Source organism: Daphnia carinata, chromosome 2 (genome assembly GCF_022539665.2).
Source record: "Daphnia carinata strain CSIRO-1 chromosome 2, CSIRO_AGI_Dcar_HiC_V3, whole genome shotgun sequence".
Taxonomy (NCBI): domain Eukaryota; kingdom Metazoa; phylum Arthropoda; class Branchiopoda; order Diplostraca; family Daphniidae; genus Daphnia; species Daphnia carinata.
This window is the reverse complement of record NC_081332.1, coordinates 1,321,689-1,348,041: the sequence shown is the minus strand read 5'-3', so window position 1 is coordinate 1,348,041 and position 26,353 is coordinate 1,321,689. Positions and strand designations below refer to the sequence as shown.

The window sequence follows — 26,353 nt, the reverse complement described above, 5'->3', positions numbered from 1 at the left end:
ATCCTTCCTTTTGGCGCTATCGGCTTTGTGTAATCAACTTGCATTTCCCACCTCTTGCACGTTTCTTTCTCAATTTTTTAATGCGCGTTTTTACGGCACCAATTATCGAGTCGGGCGTTCAGGTCACAAACACAGTCAAGTACTCGTTAAATTTCTCTTTAGTTGTTTTTTTTTTTTTTTATCAGAGTTTGACCATCTTTCAACCCCACACTGTCGAAGGAAATCACGCGGCCCGGAACTGCGGTCATTTGTCACGAGGGTCCGTGCACATAAAAAAAAAAAAAAAATGAACCGCTTGCTCCGGCCGGATGAAAATGTGTTCATAGGTCCGCCGTCTACGTCGATATATTTTGTTTCCCCCTTGCGTCCAAACACAGACGACCTGTAAGGGGTTAACACACCATGTATATATCAGTATTCACGGCAGCGCAGCGTGTGTTTTATTTTTTTTAAGTGTTTTTTTTTTTTTTTTTAATTTTCTTATAGTCGTAGAAAAGTATTTCCTTTTGCCCCCTCCAGGGCGAGAGTGTGGGAACAACATTTCCCTTTTTTTTTTAAAAAAAAAGAAGAATGAAAGTCATGGACACACATGGACTTGTCGGAGGGTTCACGGTCGCCAAAAAAAACAAAACAAATAAAAACGAAAAAGAAAGTTTCTATTGTCGCATCATTTATTTAAATTAATGAAATGCATAAAGTTCATTTAGGTGTCGTCTTTTGTTTTTCGCATTTTGTCCGCGACGTCATTCTTTGACCGAAATAAAAACAAACGAGCGCTAATCACGCACGATGGAAGAGGACCAAAAGAAAAACGAGTTGAAAAATAGCCGGCGGGGAAAAAGCAATGAAAGAAGATGGCACTCGACGCACAAATGGTGCGACTTCCTTTCGCCAGTGCATTTTCAAGAAAAAAAAAAAAAAGGCTTTTTCCACCTTGATGGACGGCCGAATAACGCCGTAGGATTGTTATTCGTTTTTGTTTTGAAAAAATGCTGCCGAATCAGTGAATACGATCGCACGATCAAAATTTCTATTCGAACGAGAGTTTTTTCTTTTATAAAAAGAAGCGAAATAAAAGAAAAAAAAGGGTGTGTTCGTGTATATATTTAAAGGGAAAAGAATTGTTTATTATGGCCCGGCGTGTGGTCGACGGACACGCAAGGTGAACGATTGCGTTTACGGCGTTATAGAAACGCTGAATATGCAAAGGTTCAAACGCCAAGTCAATCGATTACGTACGGGATAAAATAATAAGAAAACGGGATTTTTCTATTTGGCCGTGCAGAATGCAACAGGTGCGCTATGTAGTCGCATTCACGCCCGTCGGGCTGGCCACTCGCTGCAAGATACGCAACTGTCCCCTATTTCGCTTTTCGTTTAGTTTTGCGCAACACACACACACGCAATTATTACTCATTTCTTGGGTTCTACACGCACGATAATTCCGGATGCAGTGACATCAGCGCTTAGTCCCACGTTTATTTTAAATGTCAAAAATTAAACACTCGTGAAAATATAATGTCGGGACAACGTGAATGATAAAACAGATAACGTCACTACCCTATATAGCCTTTATCTATTTTTTTTTTTTTTTTTTTAGGGCTGTAATGCGATAGACAAGGAGTGACGGTTATCATTACAAAACATGTGGAACAGCTTCCATCTTGTTGCGATGATAGTAGGCCGTCTGCATCGTACTAAGCTCCATTTTGCTTTTGTTTTAACGTTATGATAACGTAAAAAAAGCGTAATGTCCATACCTAGGACATTAGTCATTGACAAGTTGAGGTCGTAACAAGCCGAACTGACCGAATTTGGCCATGTATCCGAAATTGAACAAGAAAATGGGGCTGATCGGGGCCATTTGTTTGACTGTTTGGGGTCTGTTTATCCTCGGCATGCAGGTGTTGTATTTATTTTCAAAACTCATTCAGGCATTCATTTGATTTGACACGTTCGATTGATGTTTACCCGCGCAGTTGTACGTGTTTGGCTATTACAGCCAAGTGTACGGCGAAGGGACGGACAGCACGAGCTGGAGCAATGCCTACACCGGAATGGCCCTGGCCAACAGCGCTGCCTCTTTGTTCTTTGGCATTTTTTACATCGTCGCCTTCACCGAAGAGACAACTACCAAAATGTAAATAACCTTTAGATGAATTGAATTGTTCAGTTGAACACCTTTTGGAACGTTTAGTTTTTGTTTGATTCCAATTGGAATAAGATCGGACGTGTAGTTGCTCATCAGGTTTTCGGGCAAACGGAAACCGTTAGCGAGTGGCACTGTACGTTTTTATCTTGGCGTCCTCAAAAACGAGTCCAACATTCGTAATCTCGTCAATAAGAGACAAGTGCAACATTCAACGCAAACGCTATAGGCTATTTCTAACTGTATCCTTTAGTGTTAACAACGAATGCCATTTTCTTGTTTCAAAATTGTGTGTGGACATAACAGGCTTTTATGGGGGATGATATTGGCCGTCGTGGGAGCAGGTGCGGCTGCAGCGTCTACCGTTCTGACGGCCCTGGAAGCCGATTGGCTCAACACGCCCGTCAACACGGACTCGCAACATCCGTGCAGCGCATCATCCGATTCGCAAACAAACACATCAGTGCCCACGCCTCTCATTTGTATGAACACAATTCAATCAATATAATTGATTAATAATGAAATACAATTTTCAAAAAAGGCACCAATTGGCTGGCCCTGGAAGTGACCGTGTCCGTCTTGAGCGGACTGGCATTTGGCGAGTACATTTTCATCGGCTGCGTGATCTTTATGGGCCTCTCGGGTGGCAAACATGCCGACAAACACGAGCATCACGTGACACCGTATCACTCACCGGCCATGGAGCCGCAACAGCCCATCGTGCGCATCAACAACAACAACAAGCCGCAAGTGAAGGGAGAGGACGGGCCGTACAGCGCCTACAACAACAACTTGCCCAGCAAGCCGAGATCGCCCGAGCCTAGCCGACATTCGTACCAGGATTTGAATCCGCAGTACAGCTATCACTTGCAGCAATTGTCGTTGCAACAGCAAATGGCCCAGCAGGCGGCCGTCAAACCATCGCCAAAGACATCGCCCACTTTGCAATACCGCCCGCCTCAACGCGTCGCTCCCGAAGTGCCTCTGCACAGCCAAACGAATCGAGGACGATTGCAAGTGCTGCACAATCAAAGGCAACGCGCTCCAGCTCCGCCCGTCCCGTCCAAACCATCCACCAACAACAGCAGCCTTTATCGCTATTAAAATTTCTTTCCCCCTATTGATTTTTGGACAGAAAATAAAAATCGTTTTTGTCATCATCATTTGAATGTGTCATTTATTTTTTTAAGATGGGAAGCAGATTGGCACGATGCATGAGACTATATGAACTGATAATGTGTTTGTAATCGTTTGTTATCAGCATCAATGTAAACATCTAGTTTTTATCAGACTCACGCAGTCTCGAACCTTGTTTCTTATTATCAGTTCAGGACATTTTCCACCTATTTTATCGTGACATCGGGGATATCATCGTTCGACGTCCTTATGGCTGGTGGTCTGTCCGTCAGTTGGCGCAATCGAACCTAGTTCGATTTAGCATTTCAATACGCGCAGTTTCAAATAAGGAAGTGGACCGTCTTTGTTCTCAAACGTTGAAGGTCAAAACATGTCGGACATTGGTGACAATCACGACAAATCACCTGGACATGGGCATCGAAAACCAACGACGGACAGTGCCAACGTCCCGTCCGTTTTGATGGCCCTCACAGGCGCTGCTGTTGTAGCCATTCAGGTACCTGTGTACTATTTCAAACACCTCAAATCCAATGATTATTCATTTGTTTTCACATGTGCAGACGTACGTATTCATCACGTTCGGAGACGCCGCTGACTCGTACGAGTTCTTCCTCGTTTGCAACGGGATGGCCATGGCCAGCGGCGCTGTTTGCCTCTTGACCGGCATTCTTTGCCTTTGCTGCGTCTCTTCCAAACGTTCCTCATCCACGTAACAAACACAATCCATCATCATCCATTTTTAACGTCTATTTTTTTTTTATTATTGACGTCGTTTTGATTCGTATTCAGATTGGGATTCAGTGTCTTTATGAACGTAATGGCCGCTATCGGGGCCATCGGTTCCACGGCCGTCACTGCCATGGAATCATCGCGGATCGGCTCCGACGATGCCCAACATCCGTGTACATCAAACACTAGCATCAACTGCTCGCTGTGGTTTGATTTGGAAATAGGAGTCGCTGTGATCAGCGGAGTTAATTTCGTCCTGGCATTAACTTTAGTTATCCTCATATCAATGGGCATGAAACGGCCCAAGGTACACACCTCACAATTTTCAATTTAAAAAATTTGAATTAAAAAAATTGGGGATCTAAAGGTGAGAGAGATTCATTATCAACCTGACGTGGTTTATGAACAAACAGCGCCCAGCATCAGCGGGATGATGGATATGGAACCTGTCCAGCCGGAACAGATGTATCCGATGGTTGGGATGCAAGAACAGCCAGCTGATGTCCAAATTTCATCTTCAGAACAAGAAGAAGAAAAAGAGGCAGAAAAGGAGTCGACGAATATGAGCAGAGGACCTTTCATGGAACAATTGAAAATGATGTCCAGGGAGGAACTGGAACGTCGGCTGGGCGAGCACATGCAGCACCAGTTCCTGGAGGAGCTGCGACAAGAGTTGAGTAGACGCAATTTAATTCCAATTAACGGAAGACTTGCCCCAACTCGATCGCGGAGCAGTTCGACAAAGTCGAATGTTCCAGCACCGCAACCCGATTACTACGAGGAACCCTCAGGATATAACAAAGACGAGCGTTTCTAATTTTGAAAGCCATTTTTTTTTTTTAGATGATTTCTAATTGTCTTTCTTTTTATATCATTGGAAATTAAAAATATTTGTTCATCTCTCTCAAAACGCCAATAAATAATATGAAAAAAAAAAAATTATTTAGCTTACGTAACGACTTCCGGTTAGAAAATAAAAAGCGCATTCCGAAAAGTCTGTCGATCGAATGTTTTTCCTCGTGTCTTGGTTTTGTTCGTGTAAACATATTTTGGAAGACGTTTGCACGCTCCAGTAAAGCGATTCGCGGAAGATCCCTTTATTTCTCATCGAGTTAAAGATGTCCGACTCACTTTGAAATGTGGCGCCACGTTCGAAATTTTATTTTCGTGATAGTCCACCACGGCCTGAGGCGTTTCACTAACGAGATGGTTCACGAAAAAATCCAAAATAAAAATAGAATTGTGCCGTTTTGGAATAAATAATGTGAATGGACGGCTTCACCTGCGCTGCCTATACGAATCAATTAGCTTTTGACGATCAAACTGGCTTTCTCTCGTTCAATTACGTTATGTGCTTGAAACTTGCATCGTACGTACAATAGGCCTGAAAGGCCCGTCTTTCTTTTGTATAGAGCCCGCGGCATATGCAAACGCATCCATTGTATGTTAAATTTCACGCTGCTCATTTGGTATGCGACTGTCGTCCTCGGTCCAAAGTTTTTACGGTTATCACGAAAGCATTTCAAAGGAAAAACGCTTGTCGCTGAACCGGTTGTAATGTAAGATGATTTTCGTTCTAGAAGTTTATCGCCATGTTTCAAATCGTGTCGACTAAATGTAAGTGCAAACCAAATGATTTCCTCGAACGGGTGGCCGCGTGAAATGGGGCACGACCCACCCTTGCGGTCATGTGACTATAGTGGAACAGCCGATCGGAAATTCACGCCACCTCATTGAAGAGACCTTCTTTTTTTTTCAATTCTTGCGTAAGAGCCCGCAATTTGATATCATCGATTGATGATTGTGACATAACGGGAATGGCATGACACGCATATAGAAGGGGCCCACTCCATTTTTGACCCGGATCTTTTAAAATAGATTATTTTTTATTTTTCGTACCAGTTTTTTTTTTTTTGGGTATATGTGTAGGACACAACACGCGGGACGTGAGAAGCGTATAATTATAATCAAGGTCAAACAGTGCGTATTTATTTTGGGCAATGCAAAAGGACCGACTCCTACGTGAATAATATCTTTATTCAAATGCAATTAAGAATGAGACGCGTTTAGCCCTTGAGGCCAGCAAACAAAAGAATGTCGTTGAAAACGTGCATAGAGAAAAAGGTGAAGGTTAGCGTGAAATCACGACACACACACACACGCCCATGTCTGTACACTTGGTACGAGATGTTCAACAAAAATATTATAGAGGTGAAAATGAACGTCTGCATAGAGTGGCACATCATCAAATATTTGTCTGCCATTTTTTTATTTGAATTCTTTAAGATTTAATACATCCATATAGAAATGGGGTGGTCACGATAGTTATATAATAGAATAAGTCTGGTGATGGGTATATAATAGTGTACGGCGCCGAAAAGAAGAAGAAAAACCTCCTGACAAAGAATTCACGAAGAACGATGATGGCTTCAGAATAAAAAGCCAACAGGCAAAATGAAAACGTAATAAAACGTGAGAAGTTTTCCCTTCAGTCCGCGTGAAACGAACGGCTGCATTGCCAAGTCCCGCATTTCCACATTTCTACAGGAATTTTCAAGTATCCTATTATTTAATGGCTATTTCAACAATTCCGCAATACCCGAATTGTTTCAATCTATTTTATAAAACCACAACGCCCTATATATCTATTTCAAAAACAAGAAATGAATATTTCATGGAGCTGCTCCTATTTTTTATTTTTTTTTTTTTTCCTATTCGCTGGATAGAAGCAGCTGAAGAATGAAGCAAAGGTGCACGGAGGGTCAACGACACCGAGCGTCCCCCCCCCCACCAAAAAAAGCCATCGGGAGCGTGATAGCTACACGCTATTCCGAAAAGCCCATAATAAGAAGAGGCTCTTTTCAAAGACACACAACGTGGGTTGGGCTCCAAACGCCTAAATCTGCGTGCCTTATTTCTAAAGAACACACAGTGGCTTTTCATTACAACGTGCGTTATACGATCCCTACTAACGTGTGGCTGACACATTAAACGGGATCAGCGTTCTACCTTGCAATTTATTCTTGAAAGAGATAACAAAAAAAAAAAAAGGGGGCCATTGTTTGGAACAATTTGCTAGTGGACAATCGGCCCAACGGCTTATATTCTTGCTATGGCGCCAGGCGACCTTGCGTCCCATCATACACCAAAGAATGCGGCATTATGTATGTTTTCAAATAAAAACAATTCTTTTTAAAAAAAAAAAAAAAAAATACGAAATTGCAGAGTAGTTTGACGATCAAAACAAGTTTCTCCTTTTTTATTATTCTCAATTCGTCTTTGAGCGCATTGGAATCATTAGGGCAAAATGATGAAAGTCGGATGACTAACATCAATCGGGATTTCCAAGCATCGCAACGTCATTGCATCATTCGTGTAAAAATCTTTTAAAATTTCGCACAATAAAATTTGATGAGGACGCAAAAGGAGCCCGGTCATCATCAGCGTTCACCTGATAAGGGCAAACGTACATGGCCCAATCAAACAAGAGACGAACGGGCCGGTTTTAGCTGAGTCTTCTTGTCACTCGTTATCATCTTAAAGAGAGAGGCAAACATAAAAGAGATTCTTTTTAAACAAACCTTGAACTTGGGCCTTCTTCTTTTCACTCTGCTGACCCTTAAAAAAAGGAGGAGGAAGAAGACAAAAAAAAAAAAAAAAAAAAAAAAGAGAAATCGTGTTGTTGAGGGCCGACAACCTTTCGATTTCAAACGTTTGCCGATAGGAGAAATGGCCTACGCTGAATGTTTTCATTTTGGAATTCGAGATGGATCGATAGATAAAGAAAAAGACGGCCACCATATGCGGAGCGTTTAAGAGACAAGCGCAAAAGGTGGAACGTGTTTTTTTTTACCTGTGCAAGACGCAATCAGCTGGTAGGAAGAAGCTTCAAGGTTTCTCGGAAAAAGGAGGAGCCAAAATAAAAACTTGGCCAGCTGAGGAGCTGGCCACTGCTGGGCGAATCGAAGGCGGGTTGAAAAACAAAAAGAGAACATCGTTTTTTTGGAGGGGAAATCGCCTTGGGCTGGCAGACGAAAGAAGACAACTCACGAAGCAGCAAGTGCAAGGTCACAGCCGGAAGACACACGCGGAACGACGTTGGCCACCTCCTTTCCCCACCCCCTGTTTACCTGGGGAAAAAATCTTGCTTGAAAAGTGGTGAAGCGCCATCGTCCAACCGTCAGTCGGTGCTCATCATCCGGACAAGTCACTTCCTTGTTCTCATCCAATTTATTTATTTGAATCAGCCAGGATTTTGCGTACGAGAACCAACATGCGTTTCCACGTAAGTTCATTTTCCATTTCTTCAAAATGAATTTCTTTTTTTTTTTTTTTTTCGTGTTCCAGGAATGTCTAAAAAAAAAAAAAAGGTGTTTGAACTTGTTAGTACGCCCCCCCTTTTTTTTTTTTTTAAATATTAGACTCTATTCAAATGTTCGAATAAATTCGTAGAAAATGGGAAAGGCCAGACACGGTCGACTTGCGAAATGTCAATTGAACATTTCAGATCCCACCTTTATTTTTTTTTTCGTTGTTCTAATCAACGAAGGTTGTCCTTTTATGTCTTTTTCCTACAAAAGGACAAATTGGTGGTCCAGTCACGCACCAATAGACGAAGCATCACATTGGCCAAGGCTTTCGAGATCATCGAAAGAGTCACAGTCTATTGCTCATCCCTTTTTGTTTGCCCACTTCAAGGCTATTATTTCAAACTTCCTTATTTATAGACACTCGTTGAATGATTCGATGTTATTTGATGCTCTTTTCGCCATGACGTCATTTACCCAAATATTTCAACATCATTTTATACCTGAAAAAAAAACAAATGAAGGTCGCCGTTCTGTTGGCTACTGTCCTGGTAGCGCTCGACGCTGCCCCGTACAAACGCCAATATTACCCGCAACGGGCCGGCTATTACCCACCGTCTTCCTATTACGGGCCGGCTGCTTACTCGGCCGACGACTACTACAGCTCCCCTTACGGCGGCTATTCCAGTTACAGCGGCTACAATCGAAATCAGCCGTACATGAGGCCAACCAGCTACTCGGCTTATCGCTACCCGTCGTCACTCGGCTACCAATCGGGTTACCCGAACGTGTTCGGGTGGCCCCGTTGGTCCCCGTTCTCGCGCTACGTCGCCACACCTCAACCGGTAAGGACTTTTTTAATTTCCGGGGCCATTTGGATCGCTGTCAAAACCAAACAAAAAAAAAAAAAAAAAAAAAAAAAAAGATTAACATTTTCATTCAAGTTTTGAAACTGACCACAAACGATCGGTGGGGGGGAGCAATAGCACCTTTGCATATTTCTCATTGCTCGAGGCTAAATTCATTTTCTACCGTCGTGATGTCCATGTCAAAACTCCTGAAAGCGTTGAAAAACAAAACAAAACAAAAAAAAAACAAAAATAAAGACAGGTGGCTGATAAGAGCCCCGTCTGCACGTATACATTCGGAATGTTATCCTACGGCACATTGTTATGTTAGAAATAACATGACCTTTTTTACGTTCAAAACAAAAACCGTTGTTAAAGTATAGACGACATCGAATAATAACATCGTTTAAATACCTTTACCTTTTGGCAATGAATAAAAATGGAAGGTGCAGAAGCCAACAGCTGCGGGCGTGATCGCCGTCGTGGCGCCCAACGTGGCCGACGAAGGGTTGAAAGCTCAACAACCCGTCGTCCTTGTGCTCGATCACAACGAAGATCATCACCAACCACAGGAAGAAGAAGAGTTCGATCTAAGCAAATTGGTTGGCAACTTCGTGCCGGACGTCGCCCAGCAGCAACAGCTAAATGAACAGCAACCCGAACTGCAAGAGCCGGCCACTCAGGACGGATTCTTGGGCGCTGTGGCACAGGCCCAGTTTGAACCTACTCAACAGGTGGCTGCCGTCCAATCGGAGGCCGATTTCGATCAGCCCGAACTCAGCCCGTTGGTTGTTCCATCAGGAATGTCGTTCGACAGCCAAGAGCCCGTCGCGGTCCAACAAGTCGTCCAAGATGACAAACCGGCCCCAATGGCTGTCGTCGAACCCGTTGTCGAAGCCCAAATCCAGCCGATCGCCGTGGTTGCCGAACCCAATGTCGAACAAGTTGCCGAACCCAGTGTCGAACAAGTTGCCGAACCCGTTCAGGTAGCCGTCGAAGCAGCTTCAGCCGATCAGGTTGCCGAATCCACCAAAGTTGAGGAACCCGTCGCGGTTGCTGAAACCGTTGAAGCTCAACCCGTTGACGAACCCGTTCAAGTTGCCGAAACCGCTTTCCAAGTAGGCCAAACCGATGATGCCATCGTCGTTCCAGTCGTCTCTGCTGACGCCAATCAACCCGAGGCTGTCGTTGAATTCGTGCCCGTCGATCCACTGGCCGACATCGAACAACAAATCATCGCTGTTGCCGAACCCGACGTCCAAGTCGTTCCTGAAACTCCAGTCGTCGCTGACGTCGTCCAGGTCGATCCTCTGCCCGTCGCCGAAGTGGAACAAAAGCCCGTAGAAGACCTTGTTCCAGTCGTCGAGCCCGCACAGGAGGCCGTTCCAGTTGCTGATGAACAGCAAGTCGTCGAGTTGTCCCCAATCGCCGAAGTGGAACAGAAACCCCAAGAGGACGTTGTTCCAGTTGTAGCTATCCAGGTTGATCCTTTGCCCGTCGTTGAAGTTGAACAGAAACCCGAAGAAGACGTCGTTCCAGTCGCAGAGCCCGCACAGGAAGTCGTCGCTGATGTCATCCAGGTCGATCCTCTGCCCGTCGTCGAAGTTGAACAGAAGCCCGTCGAAGATGTTGTTCCAGTTGTGGCTGTCGAGGAGACTCCAGTCGTCGCCGACGTTGTCCAGGTCGACCCTCTGCCCGTCATTGAAGCTACAGAACAGAAACCCGTAGAAGACGCTGCTGTTCCAGTGGCCGAAGCCCAGCCAAATCCCGACAGCCAACAGGAAATCTGGATCCAAGTAGCACCGGCCGTCCCTCAAGAACAGGACGCCGTCCAGGTCCCTTCGCGGCCATTCCCAGCTACGCCGACCTTCCAGAAACCCGAAGTGTGGATCGAATCCGACGTCGCTACGCCCAACAAAGTCGACCAGCAAGACACCGTCCTGGCCGTCCTCGAGGCTGACCAGCCGGCCAAAGTTGTGAGCCCCGTGCAGGTGGACAACTCGAAGGAACAGGACAACTCGATGGAGAACGCATCGACCGAGAAAGTGGAAACGGCCACCGAATCGAACGAGGACAACTCGGTGGAGAAGATCCAAGTGGAATTGGTCCAGTCGGGTGAGCCCGTCCAATTGCCGCAGGCCGATTCGCAAGTGAAAGTTCCAGCTGAGCAGCCGCTGATCTACCGCGAGGAGATTGTCGTTTCGTCTGGCAGCCTCGCTGTTGGTCATCAAGGGGACGCCCAGGTGTCGTTGAAGCCGGCCGCTGTCATCGCCATACCCGATCGCGTCACGGCCACGGAAGTCGAAGAGCCGGCCCAGGTGCAGGCCGTCGAGTCTGATCACAAAGTGGAAAAGCCCGTCGCTGACGACTTGAAGATCGAGCAGACCGTGGCTGTCGAACAGGAGAAGGTTGCCGAGCCCGTTGTTGTTGAAGAAGAGAAGGTTGCCGAGCCCGTTGTTGTTGAAGAAGAGAAGGTGGCCGAACCCGTTGTTGCTGATGAACAGGAGAAGGTTGCCGAGCCCGTTGTTGTTGAAGAAGAGAAGGTTGCCGAGCCCGTTGTTGTTGAAGAAGAGAAGGTTGCCGAACCCGTTGTTGCTGATGAACAAGAGAAGGTTGCCGAGCCCGTTGTTGTTGAAGAAGAGAAGGTTGCCGAACCCGTTGTTGCTGATGAACAAGAGAAGGTTGCCGAGCCCGTTGTTGAACAAGAGAAGGTTGCCGAACCTGTTGCTGAACAAGAGAAGGTTGCCGAGCCCGTTGTTGCCGAACAAGAGAAAGTTGCCGAACCTGTTGTTGTTGAAGAAGAGAAGGTTGCCGAGCCCGTTGTTGCTGAACAGGAGAAAGTTGCCGAACCCATTGTTGCTGAACAAGAGAAGGTAGCCGAGCCCGTTGTTGCTGAAGAAGAAAAGGTTGCCGAACCTGTTGTTGCTGAACAAGAGAAGGTTGCCGAGCACGTTGTTGCTGAACAGGAGAAGGTTGCCGAACCCGTTGTTGCTGAGCAGGAAAAAGTTGCCGACTCTGTGGTAGCTGAGGAAGAGAAGGTTGCCGAGCCTGCCGTTGCTGAACAGGAGAAAGTTGCTGAACCTGCTGTGGCTGAACAAGAGGTGGTTGCTGAACAGGAAAAGGTTGCCGAACCAGTTGAGCAGGAGAAAGTAGCTGAACCTGTCGCTGTTGAGCAAGAAAAGGTTGCTGAAGCCGTTGCCACTGAAGAGGAGAAGGTTGCCGAGCCTGTTGCTGTTGAACAGGAGAAGGTTGCCGAGCCCGTTGCCGAGCCCGTCGCCGATGAACAGGAAAAGGTAGCCGAACCCGCTGCTGTTGAGCAAGAAAAAGTTGCTGAAACCGTCGCCGTTGAACAGGAGAAGGTTGCTGAAGAAGAAAAGGTTGCCGAACCAGCCGTTGTAGAGCAGGAGAAGGTTGTCGAGCCCGTTGCCGCAGAACAAGAAAAGGTTGCCGAACCCGTAGTGGCCGAGGAGGAGAAAGCTGCCGAACCCGTTGCTGCAGAACAAGAGCAAGAAAAGGTTGCCGAACCTGTCGTCGCTGAGCAGGAACAAGAAAAGGTTGCCGAGCCCGTCGTCTTTGAGCAAGAACAAGAAAAGGTTGCCGAACCCGTCATTGTTGAGCAAGAACAAGAAAAGGTTGCCGAACCCGTCGTCGTCGAACAAGAACAAGAAAAGGTTGCCGAAGCCGTTGTAGCTGACCCAGCCGCTGACGAGACGAAGAAGAGCACCGACTGCAAAGTCGAGTACATCCTCGTCAACGACGCCGGTACCCCGGCCGATGCCAAGGACGTGGCCGAAGAAAAGCCCCAAACGCAGGATGACTCTGCTGCCATCGTCGTTACCTCGGCCGATGCTGAAACCAAGCCGGCTTCCGCTCGCTTCGAGTCGCGAGTCAACAGCCGCACAAAGTCCAAGTTCGGTTTGAGATCCCTCGGTCGCCGCATCATCAAATTTTAAACACGATCCATCGCAAACGCCCTTTCCCATCGAAATAAAACCCCCCTTTTTCAAAAAAAACAAAGTGCCTTGCAATTCAAAAAATGATGACGTTTTGAAATGCAAATGAAAGCCCCACGTATTTTTTAGCAAAACGTTTGGAGACCGCAACAAAGCCATCCAGCCACGCCCTTTTCAATTTATTTTGTGTGTCATCAAGATGATTATTTTTTAATTTCGATTGTTTTTCATTTTGAACAAAAACTCGTCTCCACAACAACCACCTTGAATTCCCAATTTCCCATTCACATTTTGAACCACCCCGTTCTCCATTTTTTACGCTCATTTTTCTTCCAAAAAACAGCAACTTTTTCTTGTTTTTGGGTCGGGATTTTTAAAGAAAAAATTTTAAAAACAAAACATAAAAAAAAAAAAAAATCCCCAGTCGAATCGCGTGCCGTTCCCCCAAACGCGAAAAAAAAAAATTGTTTGGTGATTGGTTATTTAAAAATTTCCATGTTTTTCTTTTTGCCTCTCGTCTACTTGTGGCTTTAATTATTTAAAATATCCCCCCCCCCCCCGTCCGAGTTCAAAAATCTTTTCCCTTTCAAAATTCCCTCGTGTTAACATGCCGTTCGATTCACTAATGATTGATTACAATACACACCATGTGTTTCTCCGGATTCAAACGAGCAATTCCTTTTTCAAAAGCTCAGAGTCTTTTAGACGCCGTCATCGCCCATTGTAAACGAGTCTGGTCAAATGAAGGCCACATGTGTCGTGACACATCGTTTACAACGGTTTGACCTCCATTCCTTTTCGCTAAAGGATAGAACAAATAACATTCCCACACCGCCCTTCCGTGCCAACATGTGCCTTCCATCACGCTACAAGCCGGTTCCAGAATCCCCCATTTTTGGGGGGTTGGGATTATAACCGGCTCTTCCTTTTAAAGTCATTGGCACAACTTGCATTCAGTGTGGCTACTTGGCTTTTTTTTTTATTTTTTATTTACCTATTTGTTGAACTACTAGTTGGCACGAACCGTTGACTGCACCTGTTCCAGGGTTGAACCTCAACCGGTAAAAGAACGAAAAACGGTTTCACGGTTCGCGTTGAATTATTCATTGATTTAACGTATTTACCTGCTTCTTAATTAAACAGTGCATTCAACATGTGCATGTCTGACGAAATGTCTCGACATACAAAGGTTTATGGCACTCCCTTCTTTTCTTTTAAAAAAAAAAAAGACCATAACCGGGCACTGCCTGAGGCGTTCCAGCAAAGGTTTTTCGACGTTGCATTTCAAGTGTTTGTCAAACTTTGTCACGAACTCTTAAGGCTGCGCAATTTTCGCATGTACGTGTCTATAAAAAAAAACAATAGAGGAAACGGCCAAGAAAAATAAATAAAAGAGCAATGACCTTAAAGAAAATAGAAAAACGTAAATGTATACCTTTCTTATGAATTTCATTTTGTTGGCCCGGAAGGGTGAGCGCACCTGTAACTGAGGAAATTTTGAATGACCACAACTCCGTTTTGTTTTAACGGACGATGTGCAGATGTATGCAAATGATCAATAAGTATATAATATATGTACACACGTGAATTCAAAGGAGAGGGATGATACAGAGGATATGCAATGAACGAATCTTTCATTCACTGCAAATTTTTTTTTCAGAATATGAAATATCGAAACAAATGAGCAGAAGGAGAAGTAAAAAATAATAATATTTTAGAAACGGCCGTTGGTTCCTTCAGGGGGGATTCTGATGATGAATCGCACGGCCGTCCGACGAGACTTAATTTTTTTTTTTTTAATTCTTATTTTTTTTTTGTAAAGAAAGAAATGCCGTGAAACAAAGATAAAATCCAATCCGATTCGTTGTTTTCTTTTTAGACACCCCACCCTTGGATCGTACCTGGAACAAAAACAAAGAGAAACGACTGTTATGGTTAGTTTGTGTCTTTCAGAGGATGGCACTAAAACTAAGAGAAGAAGCTTAAAAAGCGGCAGGTGTTTTGCAAAAGCGAATACGTTTGAAATAGGTTGGCACCAAATGCAAAAATGAGAGATGTTGGTATTTACGCGGACGGTGGCGGACGTGGATGTGGATGTTGCCCGGCCGGCTGTACGGTATAAAGCTGCGGACGGCCATCACCCCTGCTGTGAATAGAGAAAGCCACAACCAGCACACCCGAGAAAAGAGGACAAGAAATTGGTAGAATAAGCAAAAGGTCACAACAAGCCAATAAAAGCACAACAACAATAACCTGGCCATCTCCGGCTGCGTCCGCTGGAGAAAGCAACCCACCACGTTATTATCGCTACTAATATCATCATTATTAAGACTACCACTGCCCAGCAAAGACAGCTCATCACCTTGCGTTGAAGAGGTGACCATAGACGAAGAAGGAGCGCATGGCGGGCTGGAGACGGGACGTGGCGATTCGCATTCCTCGCACTTGCTCAACGCCGGGTGGTTCTGGAAGGTGCAACGGCTGCAGTTCCAGCCGTCCGATTCATCATCCTCCTCCTCCGTCAAACTGGCTATTGGCAGCGGCATTCCCTTAAAGAACGCTGGGCTGCCAGTCGATGCTGTAGACAGAGTCGTTGATGGATTAGGGTTTTCGCTGTTACGCGTGACCAGCTCTTGATACATCCGCTGGCAATCCACCTCCAAGTTGCGCATTTCATCTTTCAAGTTTTCCAAGTCAATCACCTGGCGAGAGAAAGGAAATATTCAAATGATTTAATGACGTATAAAAAATATGAGCGATTACGGCTTGTTGGCGCTGGAGTTGATGCGGATAATGTGGCAGAATCCGGGCAATAGGTGGCGCTGGTGGTAATCGTTGGGGTACGTTATTTCTCTCGCTCGTGTCGAGGAGTTGTTTTTCTTTCGTCAATTCTTCTTGAAGGTTTTCGACTTTGCGACGCAACAGGATCAACTGTTGGCGGTCCTCCTCCAAGGAGCGACGCAAAGATTCACGTCGTTTGCATTGCTCTTTGATGTGCTCTGCCTGATCAGGTAAGCTCAACGAAGAGGTCGACTGTTGCTGGCTGAGGCCGTTCACCGGGTTAGGTACAGGCATCGCACCGTAATGCCACGGAGAATGTAAATTAGATCGCTGAACGGCCGATACTGTTCCTCCTATCATTTAGGAATTTAAAATTTTAATAATTAAACAACGATTTTCTTTCAGGGAATTCGATACCTTGAGGACTGATTGTAATTTGTAGCTGCGAGTGTAATCCTCTGTGATGGTCAGTGGAGGCTGACGAGTAGGTGACGTAGGGAAGAGTGTCGGTGGCGGGTTGCAAGATCACGTTGACTGACGTGGATGATCTTGGCTGTTCGCAAAAGACTTGGACTTGGGACGAAGCTTTTGTCTCCCGACCACTGGAGATGTCTGGAGGAGGCAGTGACAAATCAATGTCGGGCCGATAAAGTGGCGAGCTGTAGATCGGTGGACTAGGACCGGAAGATGCAGCTGCTGCTGCAGCCACTGGTGGTGTGACTGGCAGTGCTGGAGGAACTTTGGTAGGTGTCACGCAGTCAGTGAGAGATTTGGGTCCACCGTCGAGGGGTGAATTTCCTGCCGAAAGACTTTTGGGATTTCCCTGAGTTGTTTTCTTGACGAGGGGAAACCTGCCATATTTAGGAGCCTCTCTCTGCAGTAGGGCTTCTGCAGCTTGCCTGTTGTAACAAGCCTGTATGGGATGGCAAATAACAACAGTGGGTGAACTTCTGCACAGCAATTTTCCAACCAAGATCTTACCTTTCTGATGCAATCATTGACAACAGAATCAGGCACCTCAGGAAAGCCTTGCTTTACCTGATAAAATAGTTGTTTCAGCCCAAATTGTGTGAGTTCAATGGGGTCCATTACAGGTAACAATCCATTCAACCTGAACAAACAACTAATAATAAAATTTGTTTCATAGTACAGCACATTAGGAGGGAGGAGAAAAAAAAAAATAAAGAACCACCGTACTTGCAAAAGCACTACCGTCTGGCATCATTAACGTTCGAGGCGTAGGTGGGAATAAACAATAGTAGAAGGACGTGAAATATCCAAGCGTACATCGACTTAGCAAACCATAACCAATTGCAAACCAATTAGTTTGCCTATTGCAAACGTTTGGCTGGAAATTAAAACGAGAAATAGCTTTCGATTCCCAAAGGGAGACGGTTCACAATGGGGGAATGGGTCTTCTCAAATTCCCATAAAACTCACGTCAGTGTTTATTTCAGGATCGCTCGCAGCAGACCGCCCCACAGTTTTCCCACCTTTACCATACGGCCATGTTTTGGTCTTAAGGCAACGTTGCGTAATAGTATATGCTAATAAAGTTATTCATATATTTAATGAAAATTATCAGGTTTTCAAAACTTCTTGAATTTAAGTATGTAAAACACGATTACATATTTTCTGATTTTTTGAAAATTTTACTTGTTATTGTTGTGCAACGCTGGTTACCAAGCTCGTTGTTTTTTATCAAAACGTCGTCCGTTCGAAGTTGCGTGCAAATTTCGGCCGGAAAATTCTCGAATTTAACACGTGAAACTCATTTCATAGCATAATGGCTGATAAAACGGAAGCTTTTGATGGAATTTTGTTGTCCATAGCCACCCAACATGAAGGGGGTGTTCAAGACGTAATACTATTTCTTTGTCGCTTGGTTTTTGTTTCTGTTCCATGCTTGATTTTTGTATGTACTAAAATGTTTATTTTCAGTTGCTCGACACGATCTTCAGTTTCCTGTGTCGAAAAACAGACTTTTATACTGGTGCAGGAATTCAAGCAGCTGAAAAGGTAATAATGAGTGACTGACGTTGCCCCACTAGGACGAACATGTATTTTCAGGGTAACAACTCAAAAGAGAAACCGAGAGACAGAATTCATGAAAACATGTCGTACAAGTATGTCTGAAGGCAGCAAAACACAGGCAATAAATATTAATAGCATTTATTCTGACATAGCATGATTTGGTCTCTTGCTGAATTTTAAATGTTTTCTATTCTTTTTGTACGAGAACTGATGATCACTTTCTTGTTGCTCCAGCTGCTGATGGAGAAGTTTAACAAATATAGGGTAAAGGCAGACCAGGAAACAGCCAAAAAACGAGCCGAAGTCGAGGAACGGGAAAGAAAAATCAAGGAACGTAGAGAAAAAGAGCAGAAACAATTGGAAGAGCAGGAAAAACGTGAAGCTCTCGAGCCGAAAATCAGAGAATTGACGGATGAAGAAGCCGCTGAGATGATGCAACAACAAAAGCAAAAGGAATCGTCGACGGCGGTGGCTAAAGCAGCCACAAAGGACGTTGACACCACAAAAAAGGATGAAGAAGAGGAGGATCCACAGGACGCTGGCAAACTCAAACCCAATGCCGGCAATGGTTGCGATATGCCCAACTACCGATGGACTCAGACCCTCTCCGACATTGAGGTCAGACTCGGCTTTCCTTCATGTAAACTTTATAATTATATAAGTAGTTAATTGTAATAAATTTTGGATGGGACAAATGTTTACCTTCCATGTAGACGATCATGCCGACCAAGGCCAAAAGGGCCAGAGTACAAAACGTGAGGGACAGTTGACAAGTGGTGGGTGTAGTTCGGTTTTTCCGAGTAATAGCTCCCGACTCTCCCAATAAGGTGAATCTCGTCGGCGTGCCGCAGCGATCGTAAATGTAGCTGCTTGAGACGGACATTGTCAGCTCATTGCTAGACGATGACGACGGTGGTGTAGGCGGCAAATTGATGCTATCCAAGCTATGTTGTTCCCCAGGCATTTGTACGATAGTGAGAACAGGACGAGGAATGTGAAGAGTTCCCTGGAAAAATTTTCGTTAAGCAAATTCGAAATAGTTAATAGAAGGCATTTGTGAATGTTAAGCGCCGCATCCCCACGATGATAGAGCACGACAGAGTTCAAGGTTTTGATCGTCAAGTCCGGGTACAGTAAAATTTACCGTATGAATAAAAACAAAAAACTGAAAGTGCTAAGAGAACCTTCTCCACTGATCTATTAAAATTTTTTATTTGTGTTTTGGCCCCTCAGGGCGAGTCTACGTACTCTACCTCTATTATTTCTCCTATAGTTTCTTTGTATGGTGAGGCTGTTTATAATAGGTAGGCGCCGGTGGTGCGTTTCCTCACCAACTGGTTTTTCCCCGGGTATTGTATATTGTAAATAATAGCAAGTTTAATAGTAATTGTGGAAATTCCGAGTTGAATCATATTGTCTGTATCTTTTCGCCAGCTTAGATTAGAATTCCATTGTGGTTTGACTATTGAACTTGATGGCCATTTGTCCCTTTTTGGGAGGACACTTGTAGAAGGTCACCTAGCAAAAAAAAATGCGAATACTCTTAAGCTGAAAGGGGGCACTTGCTCTTCTATCTATACGTGATCTCTGCGATGCTTCGGCCCATTCGTCCCCAACAACCTCCTACCTTTCCTGGAAACTACCTAAGAACACTGTTTGCTTCTCCAAAACTAGAAAATAACGGGTCCGTTGAATTATGAGAAGATTTTTTTTAGGGGAAAAAAAAAAGGGTTTTCCCGGATAACTATGGCCCATCTTGAAAAACGTACTACGGTAACCACACTCGTTTTTTTTTCCTTTTGAAACTGGTTTCCTTTATCACGGGCAGTCAAGGTCAAGGGTGAGGTCATTTACCTCTTCATTTATCTACCTTTGTATAATGGCACCACGAGCACGGGACTATGACATGTGTTGACAACGGAGAATAGAAGCAGTGGTCTTAACCAGTACGTTAACCCCAGGAATCTGTTGCCATTCGGCCTTGACATTCCGCCGTCCTCACATGTCACGTTCGCTTAACGCGTTCCCAGAAGCCATCGACGTCTTCGAAACAGTAGAATAAGTTTATTCATTCTGACCTGCTCCTGTTGATGATGCAGATATTGGCGATGGACTTGAGCGACGGGCGGGATGAAATTAGCGTTGGATGGAATCCAGTGGCCGTTGAATGACATTTTCTCGCGTCACTTTGAATATTTCCTGGTTGTTTGTTATTTCCTACTTTGTTGTGTGGGCAAAAAAAATAGGCAACCGTAAAGGTGGACTCACTCTGTGTAACTGATCCACGACCTCTCCTTCCAAACGGACCAAACCCCCCTCTTCTCTCTGCTCCTCCTCCTCCTCCTCTGTTACACTCTTGCTTTTCTTTCTCCCCATGACCAGTCCCTCCCAACAGGTAGAACACCACACGATAATCTCTTAAAACTGTCTGTAGTGCCTTAGGGTGGGTTATTCCATGATTCAGTTCGTAATTACAATTTTTTTTTTGGGCCGTACAGGTGCGGATCCCGTTGCCGAGGGCCGGACTCCGTTCGCGCGATCTGACGGTCGAGATCCAGAAAAATCACGTCAAGGCCGCCGTCAAGAATCAGCTGCCGGCCATGCTCGACGACCGGCTCTTGCATGACGTCAAGATGGAAGAATCAACGTGGCTGCTTGAAGATAAACAGACGGTGCTCATCACGCTCGAGAAGGTGAACAAGATGGAGTGGTGGAGTCGCCTAGTCGTGTCGGATCCGGAGATCAACACCAAAAAGATCAATCCGGAGCCGTCGAAGCTGTCTGATCTGGACGGGGAGACGCGCGGGCTCGTCGAGAAGATGATGTACGACCAGCGCCAGAAGGAAATGGGACTGCCGACGTCCGAGGAGCAAAAGAAGCAAGACATGCTCAAAAAGTAAATATTTCATTGAATAAGCAATCAGCTTACATCACGACAAGTGAACTTTTCTATTTTTAACAGGTTCATGGAACAACATCCTGAAATGGATTTCAGCAAGTGCAAATTTTCTTAAATGATTATTTTTTAAATAGAATGTTTTCATCCCACATTTCCACAATTAAGAAACGCTTAATTTCCCTCTTTTTTTCTACATTCTTTTCAAAATACATCATTCGGAAATTGGTGTTCATACCACGTGCAAGTGTTTTCATTTGAGGATTGCCCGACAGGCGTTGTTACATATAAATAACCAGAATACAATGCTGAGTGCGCCTTCGACCCCGGTGGGGTAACTAATCACGAGATTCAGTGGCCAGAACCAGTCAGGAACTCCAGTAAGAACTGGTTCGTACCGTTGAGTGACAGCCAGGTAGACAAGAACGGCACCCTGTCAGACAAGCAAACGAGGGTTAACTAAATCAGAGTTCAATGACGTTAGAAATATATTCACATGCTACACCTTACATTGATAACCTGTATGGTTTTAGTAAATTTCCATCTGATAGATTCCCGATCGTCCATTCTCGACTGACCAAGAGCTTGGATTTGTTCCTCCAGCTTGTTCATTTTTCGCTGAGTGCGGGCGTAACGTGCAAATTCATCTACAGCAGATATACCAGCCAACTCTTTCCTGAGTTCTTTGAATTCTTCTCTATGTATATTTTCTTCGTCAGTTATCTTAAATATGAAGTGTGTGCCCTAAAAACATAAATCGTTGGAAAATGTTTGTTTTAGTCTAGACAACAATTTCAACACTATCTCGATGTGCACTAGGATTATGATTAAAGTCACGTAGATGGTGTGCCAACAGAATGGTGAAATTGATGATAGTAATAAAAGAAATATAATCAGTCATAAAAAAAGTCTTATTTTTTATAAACTTATCTTATCTCAACCTGCCTGATAGAGATATGCATTTACATGTTTCGAAAGATATTCAAAGTATTCTGTCCAGAACTTTCTACTTTGCCAACCTAGTCCATAAAATTTAGAAAAAATGTAATGAAACTAAACCAAGAACTTACCCATTTCACAATACTCGGTAATAGAGATCCAATGAGCATAAACAAAGCAACCATCCAGAACGTTATCATCTTCAAAAACGTTGGAATACACTTAGTATTCGACAGAATCGTCTGCTTTGAATTGAATCGGTTCTCGATTGGGCGATACTTTAGCCATGATCAAAAACAAGCAACATATTGTCACACATTTGGGAAGGTATATTACCCTATTGAGTTAGAAATTACAATTACGTTTTCGGTATCGTGTCACAGGCTTAACACATGCAGTATGAACTAGGCAATCTGAAGGCTCCGGTTAGTATGAATCAAAGATGTCCAATCCATGACGAAATGCAATGTTGCCTGAACCTTATCAGTCGTGATAATTACAGAATCATTCAAATATGATTCTAAAAAAAAATTCTCTATATTACGTGCATGGGGCTTAAATCCATGTTTTGGTTAGTAACTGACAAATTGATAATTGGAATCAAAAGGATCCAGAATGCTTCATTTCCTCACCCCAACCTCATCCACCATCTTCTCGAATCTTATTGGTTAATGACGGCCATGTTTTTTCCCGCCTTTCGCAGAGGGTTAAGAGAGCTTCTTTTTGCCTAAGGTTGTCCTGAAATTTCTTCGTCTCATTTCTTTTCTCTGCGTAGTTAAGGTTGCATCTCCCGAGAAAATGGAGATGTTTATCTCTCGATAACAGCTACATAATTAAGTTTTCATATAATCTTATCGGTTTTCTGATGATTTTTAAGATCTTGATATAGTTATCTTATCTGTACGTTGGGATAGTGATATACGTGAGTTAGGTGCAAAGCTGTGAAGACATCATGGCGGCGTGGACGATTTTGAAAACTTGCACATCGAACTTTCCCAGCTGCGTGTATAATGGTAAAGAAAAATATTAATTGGGCATCAATTGTTGGCACTGAAACGAAATTTATCATGTGTATTGTATCTATACTATCACTAGTTATTAGATTGTTGAAATTCATAGGTGTCATCTCTTGGCTAACGATCTCACGTGTGCAGGTGCTCCTCATGGCAACTTTTAGTTTTTGGTCAAGTGATTTCCAAATTTCCTTTAGCGACACCACAGGCCGTTTTGAAAATAAATTTCTTAACTAACATAGGTTCCGCAACCTGTTGAGCACGTGTTGCGACATTACAGATATGGTCGTTGAAATCGAAATTACCTGGTTCGAACTTTCACTTTCCATCCTGAATACCTAGCAGCCTATTGGGTGAGAAATGTTGTTCAACCACCTTATCAATCAAAATAATTGTAACATAATTTAGTTGTGTGAATCTCTAGTACACATTTCCAGTGGAACACTAAACTCCGCAGCCAACGTGGCTGAGGAAGCACTTTGTAACAAGTTGGAGGTAAAAAAAAATTTATCCTTTACTTTCGCCAATGTCCTACAGAAATGGATGGGTAATATTTTTGTTCTTTTCTTTTTGAAAACATTTTAGTAGTAGTAGTAGTAGTAATGGAGGTTTCGCAAATCGTGTGGTAAGATCTGGATTTACATAGTATACGTGTACATTTGCCTTTTGTGGTGGTTTGTCATGTGTAACCAGTACGTTTTGTCCCATTTTGAACAGATTGACGGAACAATTAAATTCGTTTCCCACAACGTGGGTGAATCACGATCACGATCTCCAAAGCCCAGGCTGGTGGGTATGAAATCAAAAAATTTTACCTTTTTGACAGAGTTAGGTGAAAGGATGTAGGGCAGGTACTGCAGCCTCTATTATTTTTCAGTCTCATTATAATGAAATGTCTACACTTGTGTAATTGAAATCTCAATATTTTTCCTTCTATTCCAGGATGAGCAACAGTAGCGCCATTGTTGAGAAGGCGTAGTCTGGACACACATTGAGGATCTGCACAATGGCGTCTACATTATCGACGCAGTCTCGTGTGCCATCGAGTGGCCTCCCAGAATTCCCGATGGCCGTTTCCATGACCCCTCCATTGTTCCGCTTCATCGAGCAACATTTCGTTATTGGGCATATAGTGACGTGCCGTAATTCACCGCCGTCATAGTGGAATTGGTTTATTGAAGGTATGCTATCGAATTGAATTTTCTTTCTGTGCTATCACTGAGGCTTTCTATTGTCGTCTTGTGCGTTGTGTGGTCATAACCGACTCGCTTGTATCGTGCATTTTGATTTTCATAGCTAGACGGGCGTATGTTGATGACCGTTACTTGCGAGTTGAACGGTCACTACTTGTCTTTGCATTTGCTTTGCGTATTCATTCCATACGAACCAAACTGATGATTTTGCAAGGAATACGTAACATACTTGGCGTTTTGACATTATTCTGTATCTCGTAAATGCGTTCCCTGCTTTTGTTAGGACGAACTCGTGATCTACAGGTTTCATGCGACGAATGCTTTACCTGAGTCCGATATAAAAATGTTCCTAGATTCATCATCTCATCAGAGGCCTGAATTGGAGTAATGATAGTAGCAATAGTGTAATCCTCACGAGCTACAAACACGTGCTGGCGTTTCAATGAGTTCACTGGCCCCAAACAAGAATGTACTGTACCCGAAGACCTCTCCGCTCCAGTTACCGGCATCTGTCACGTTTCGCTATGGCATCGTATCCCCACGCGTTCGTTCACGAGACACAATCTAGTTCTTAATCCGCCTTTTACGTTGTCTAAGGAAATCTTTCGTTTTTCACTATTTTCCGCCAGTTCCGCTCCAAAGTACCCGACGACATGTTGCTTTTTGGTAAAATACGATTTTTTACTAAATAAATGTTGCCTTTGTCGTTTCTCCGTACTTTGCGCTATGCCAAGTGCACTGCGGTTTATGAATGGGCGTTCTTTCAATAGTAGTATTAAGTCGTCCATTCCTTTGTTGAGCATAAAAACCGATTCTGCTTGGATCTCGTCCGATAGGTTGTTACACATTGTCAGTATATATCCACGAGGTATTCAATGTTTCGTCATTTCTTTTATTACGAACTTATTTCTCCTCAGTAAAAGCATAACGGATAAATTTCGTATAATTTTCTGGGGTTTTTTTTCTGCGCAGACTCCATTAATTACGTAAAGGTCGTTGATATAAATTAGAGCGAATGAAAAATTGACCGACACATCATTTCTTGACTATCGACTAAAATACGAGACTCCATTAAGCATCCCGAGTCGAGACTGCATCATATAAAGTCATCCGATTACGCGTACAAAGGTACTACTTAATATTCTTAATTATCAAGGTAACACTATCATATATTAACTTTAATGCTTCTACTAATTAACTATTTTAAATATTAGGGCATATTTTACAATCATGAATAACAGCATTAGCGGAAACGAAGATGTTTTACTCAACGAAAACGAAGACGTATACAACCCCATCTATATAAATGGCTTCATGATTTCTAAATCCATTTCCTGTTGCGTCGGAATACCTCTGAACGTATCCATCGCCGTTGCATTAATTGGAAATCATCAGCTACGTGCGAAACCACGCATCGTCTTCTTGCTGGGCATAATTTTTTCGTACTTGTCTTTTTTTGTTGTTGCTATTATCGAACTGATTTATGTGTGTCTGTATCCGATTGAATCAGTTTGCCAGGCTTACGTTGCCTGTTCTGCTCTTCCGCAAACTCTGTTGATATTGAATTTATTGCTCGCATTGGGCGACCGATATTTAGCCATCAAACATCCGATGTTTCATCGGAGGAAGATGACACAGCGTCTAGCTTGTGCCATTGTCATTTTTAGCTCATTGCTTACAGTCTTTGTCCAGAACTTTTCCTACATAGTCGGACTGAGAACCTTACGCTGCGAGGTGTGGCTTGTTCGTGTTAAATTAGTTACGATAAGCACAATTTTATTATACTTCGTCTGTACAGTGTTGAATTTCATCGTCTATCAAGAGACGAAGAGTCTTCTTTGTGAATATCGAACAATCTGTTCATATTCTAACGCTCAACTGGATATCACTGGCCAAAGAAAGGTAGGGGAATCAGACAGCTTAAACTATCAATCCACACGGATAATGTCTGTTCAGGCGGAAAAAAGGAAACAAAGCCAAATCATAATGCAAGCTACTCGCACTCTAGTTATAGGAGTTATATCTATGATTGTTGTGGCTTTTCCTAGCGTCATCTTTTCATGCGTTAATCTTAGCTGTCCTTCCATTGTAGACGAATATCAATGTCGTTTGCTCAAATGGATGGTACCTTATTTCCAGGAATTAGAATTGATTTCCGCTGTTTATAGCCCAATCATATTTATTGTGAGGCAGAGTGAATTGAAAGTAGCGTTAACTTGTGGTAAGAATTGAAGGTTTGGCAATCTTGTAATCCTACAAAATTTCTTTGTCGGTTCTGGTTACTGTATCTCAAGTAGATTAATGATATATTTCTCTTTTTTTGTCGGTTGTGACGTGGGTTATTATTCTATAACTCTGCACAATCCTTTTTCAT

The 26,353-nt window shown here is 43.6% G+C and overlaps 6 protein-coding genes and 1 long non-coding RNA gene across 24 annotated transcripts; 5 read left to right on the top strand and 2 right to left on the bottom strand.

Moving 5' to 3' along the window:
* Positions 1 to 161: 161 nt before the first annotated feature.
* On the bottom strand, positions 162 to 17,376 carry LOC130685946 (TGF-beta-activated kinase 1 and MAP3K7-binding protein 2-like). Of its 9 annotated transcripts, none has more exons than XM_057509246.2 (8): positions 17,102 to 17,326; positions 16,886 to 17,015; positions 16,322 to 16,817; positions 15,887 to 16,257; positions 15,486 to 15,825; positions 15,192 to 15,269; positions 15,001 to 15,024; positions 162 to 176 (listed from the first exon to the last, which is right to left on the bottom strand). In XM_057509246.2, coding segments are annotated over exons 2-8 (1,419 nt in total). In that variant the 5' UTR covers positions 16,994 to 17,015; positions 17,102 to 17,326; the 3' UTR covers positions 162 to 174. The 9 variants fall into 9 exon arrangements, with proteins under 9 accessions (XP_057365229.1, XP_057365231.1, XP_059350238.1 ...); XM_057509248.2 differs by having other exon boundaries at positions 15,192 to 15,266; XM_059494255.1 differs by lacking the exon at positions 15,192 to 15,269.
* Positions 1,760 to 3,309, top strand: LOC130685953 (uncharacterized). The gene is made up of 4 exons (XM_057509260.2): positions 1,760 to 1,904; positions 1,980 to 2,140; positions 2,456 to 2,631; positions 2,691 to 3,309. The coding sequence occupies exons 1-4, from the start codon at positions 1,821 to 1,823 to the stop codon at positions 3,251 to 3,253; spliced, it is 984 nt and encodes a 327-aa protein (XP_057365243.1). The 5' UTR covers positions 1,760 to 1,820; the 3' UTR covers positions 3,254 to 3,309.
* On the top strand, positions 3,538 to 4,930 carry LOC130685954 (uncharacterized). Its single transcript, XM_057509261.1, has 4 exons — positions 3,538 to 3,782; positions 3,847 to 3,995; positions 4,076 to 4,322; positions 4,383 to 4,930. Exons 1-4 carry the CDS (start codon positions 3,657 to 3,659, stop codon positions 4,830 to 4,832), a joined length of 972 nt encoding a protein of 323 aa, XP_057365244.1. The 5' UTR covers positions 3,538 to 3,656; the 3' UTR covers positions 4,833 to 4,930.
* Positions 8,200 to 13,785, top strand: LOC130685970 (calphotin-like). Of its 10 annotated transcripts, none has more exons than XM_059494245.1 (8): positions 8,200 to 8,300; positions 8,847 to 9,167; positions 9,623 to 10,102; positions 10,151 to 11,611; positions 11,912 to 12,043; positions 12,143 to 12,187; positions 12,218 to 12,241; positions 12,581 to 13,785. In XM_059494245.1, the coding sequence occupies exons 1-8, from the start codon at positions 8,289 to 8,291 to the stop codon at positions 13,121 to 13,123; spliced, it is 3,018 nt and encodes a 1,005-aa protein (XP_059350228.1). In that variant the 5' UTR covers positions 8,200 to 8,288; the 3' UTR covers positions 13,124 to 13,785. The 10 variants fall into 10 exon arrangements, with proteins under 10 accessions (XP_059350228.1, XP_059350222.1, XP_059350227.1 ...); XM_059494239.1 differs by having other exon boundaries at positions 11,912 to 12,088; positions 12,119 to 12,187; XM_059494244.1 differs by adding an exon at positions 12,436 to 12,496 and having other exon boundaries at positions 11,912 to 12,154; positions 12,218 to 12,246; positions 12,686 to 13,785.
* A 229-nt stretch (positions 17,377 to 17,605) lies between the features above and the next one.
* Positions 17,606 to 21,036, top strand: LOC130685952 (nuclear migration protein nudC-like). The gene is made up of 5 exons (XM_057509259.2): positions 17,606 to 17,765; positions 17,846 to 17,923; positions 18,173 to 18,556; positions 20,437 to 20,834; positions 20,901 to 21,036. The coding sequence occupies exons 1-5, from the start codon at positions 17,691 to 17,693 to the stop codon at positions 20,950 to 20,952; spliced, it is 987 nt and encodes a 328-aa protein (XP_057365242.1). The 5' UTR covers positions 17,606 to 17,690; the 3' UTR covers positions 20,953 to 21,036.
* A 12-nt stretch (positions 21,037 to 21,048) lies between these two features.
* On the bottom strand, positions 21,049 to 22,010 carry LOC130685963 (guided entry of tail-anchored proteins factor 1-like). Its single transcript, XM_057509270.2, has 3 exons — positions 21,905 to 22,010; positions 21,345 to 21,578; positions 21,049 to 21,267 (listed from the first exon to the last, which is right to left on the bottom strand). Exons 1-3 carry the CDS (start codon positions 21,971 to 21,973, stop codon positions 21,088 to 21,090), a joined length of 483 nt encoding a protein of 160 aa, XP_057365253.1. The 5' UTR covers positions 21,974 to 22,010; the 3' UTR covers positions 21,049 to 21,087.
* Positions 22,011 to 23,509: 1,499 nt separating this feature from the next.
* Positions 23,510 to 25,880, top strand: LOC130685977 (uncharacterized). Its single transcript, XR_008999755.2, has 4 exons — positions 23,510 to 23,637; positions 23,729 to 23,967; positions 24,952 to 25,107; positions 25,194 to 25,880. It is a non-coding gene; the product is annotated as an uncharacterized LOC130685977 (long non-coding RNA).
* The last annotated feature ends 473 nt before the right edge of the window (positions 25,881 to 26,353 follow it).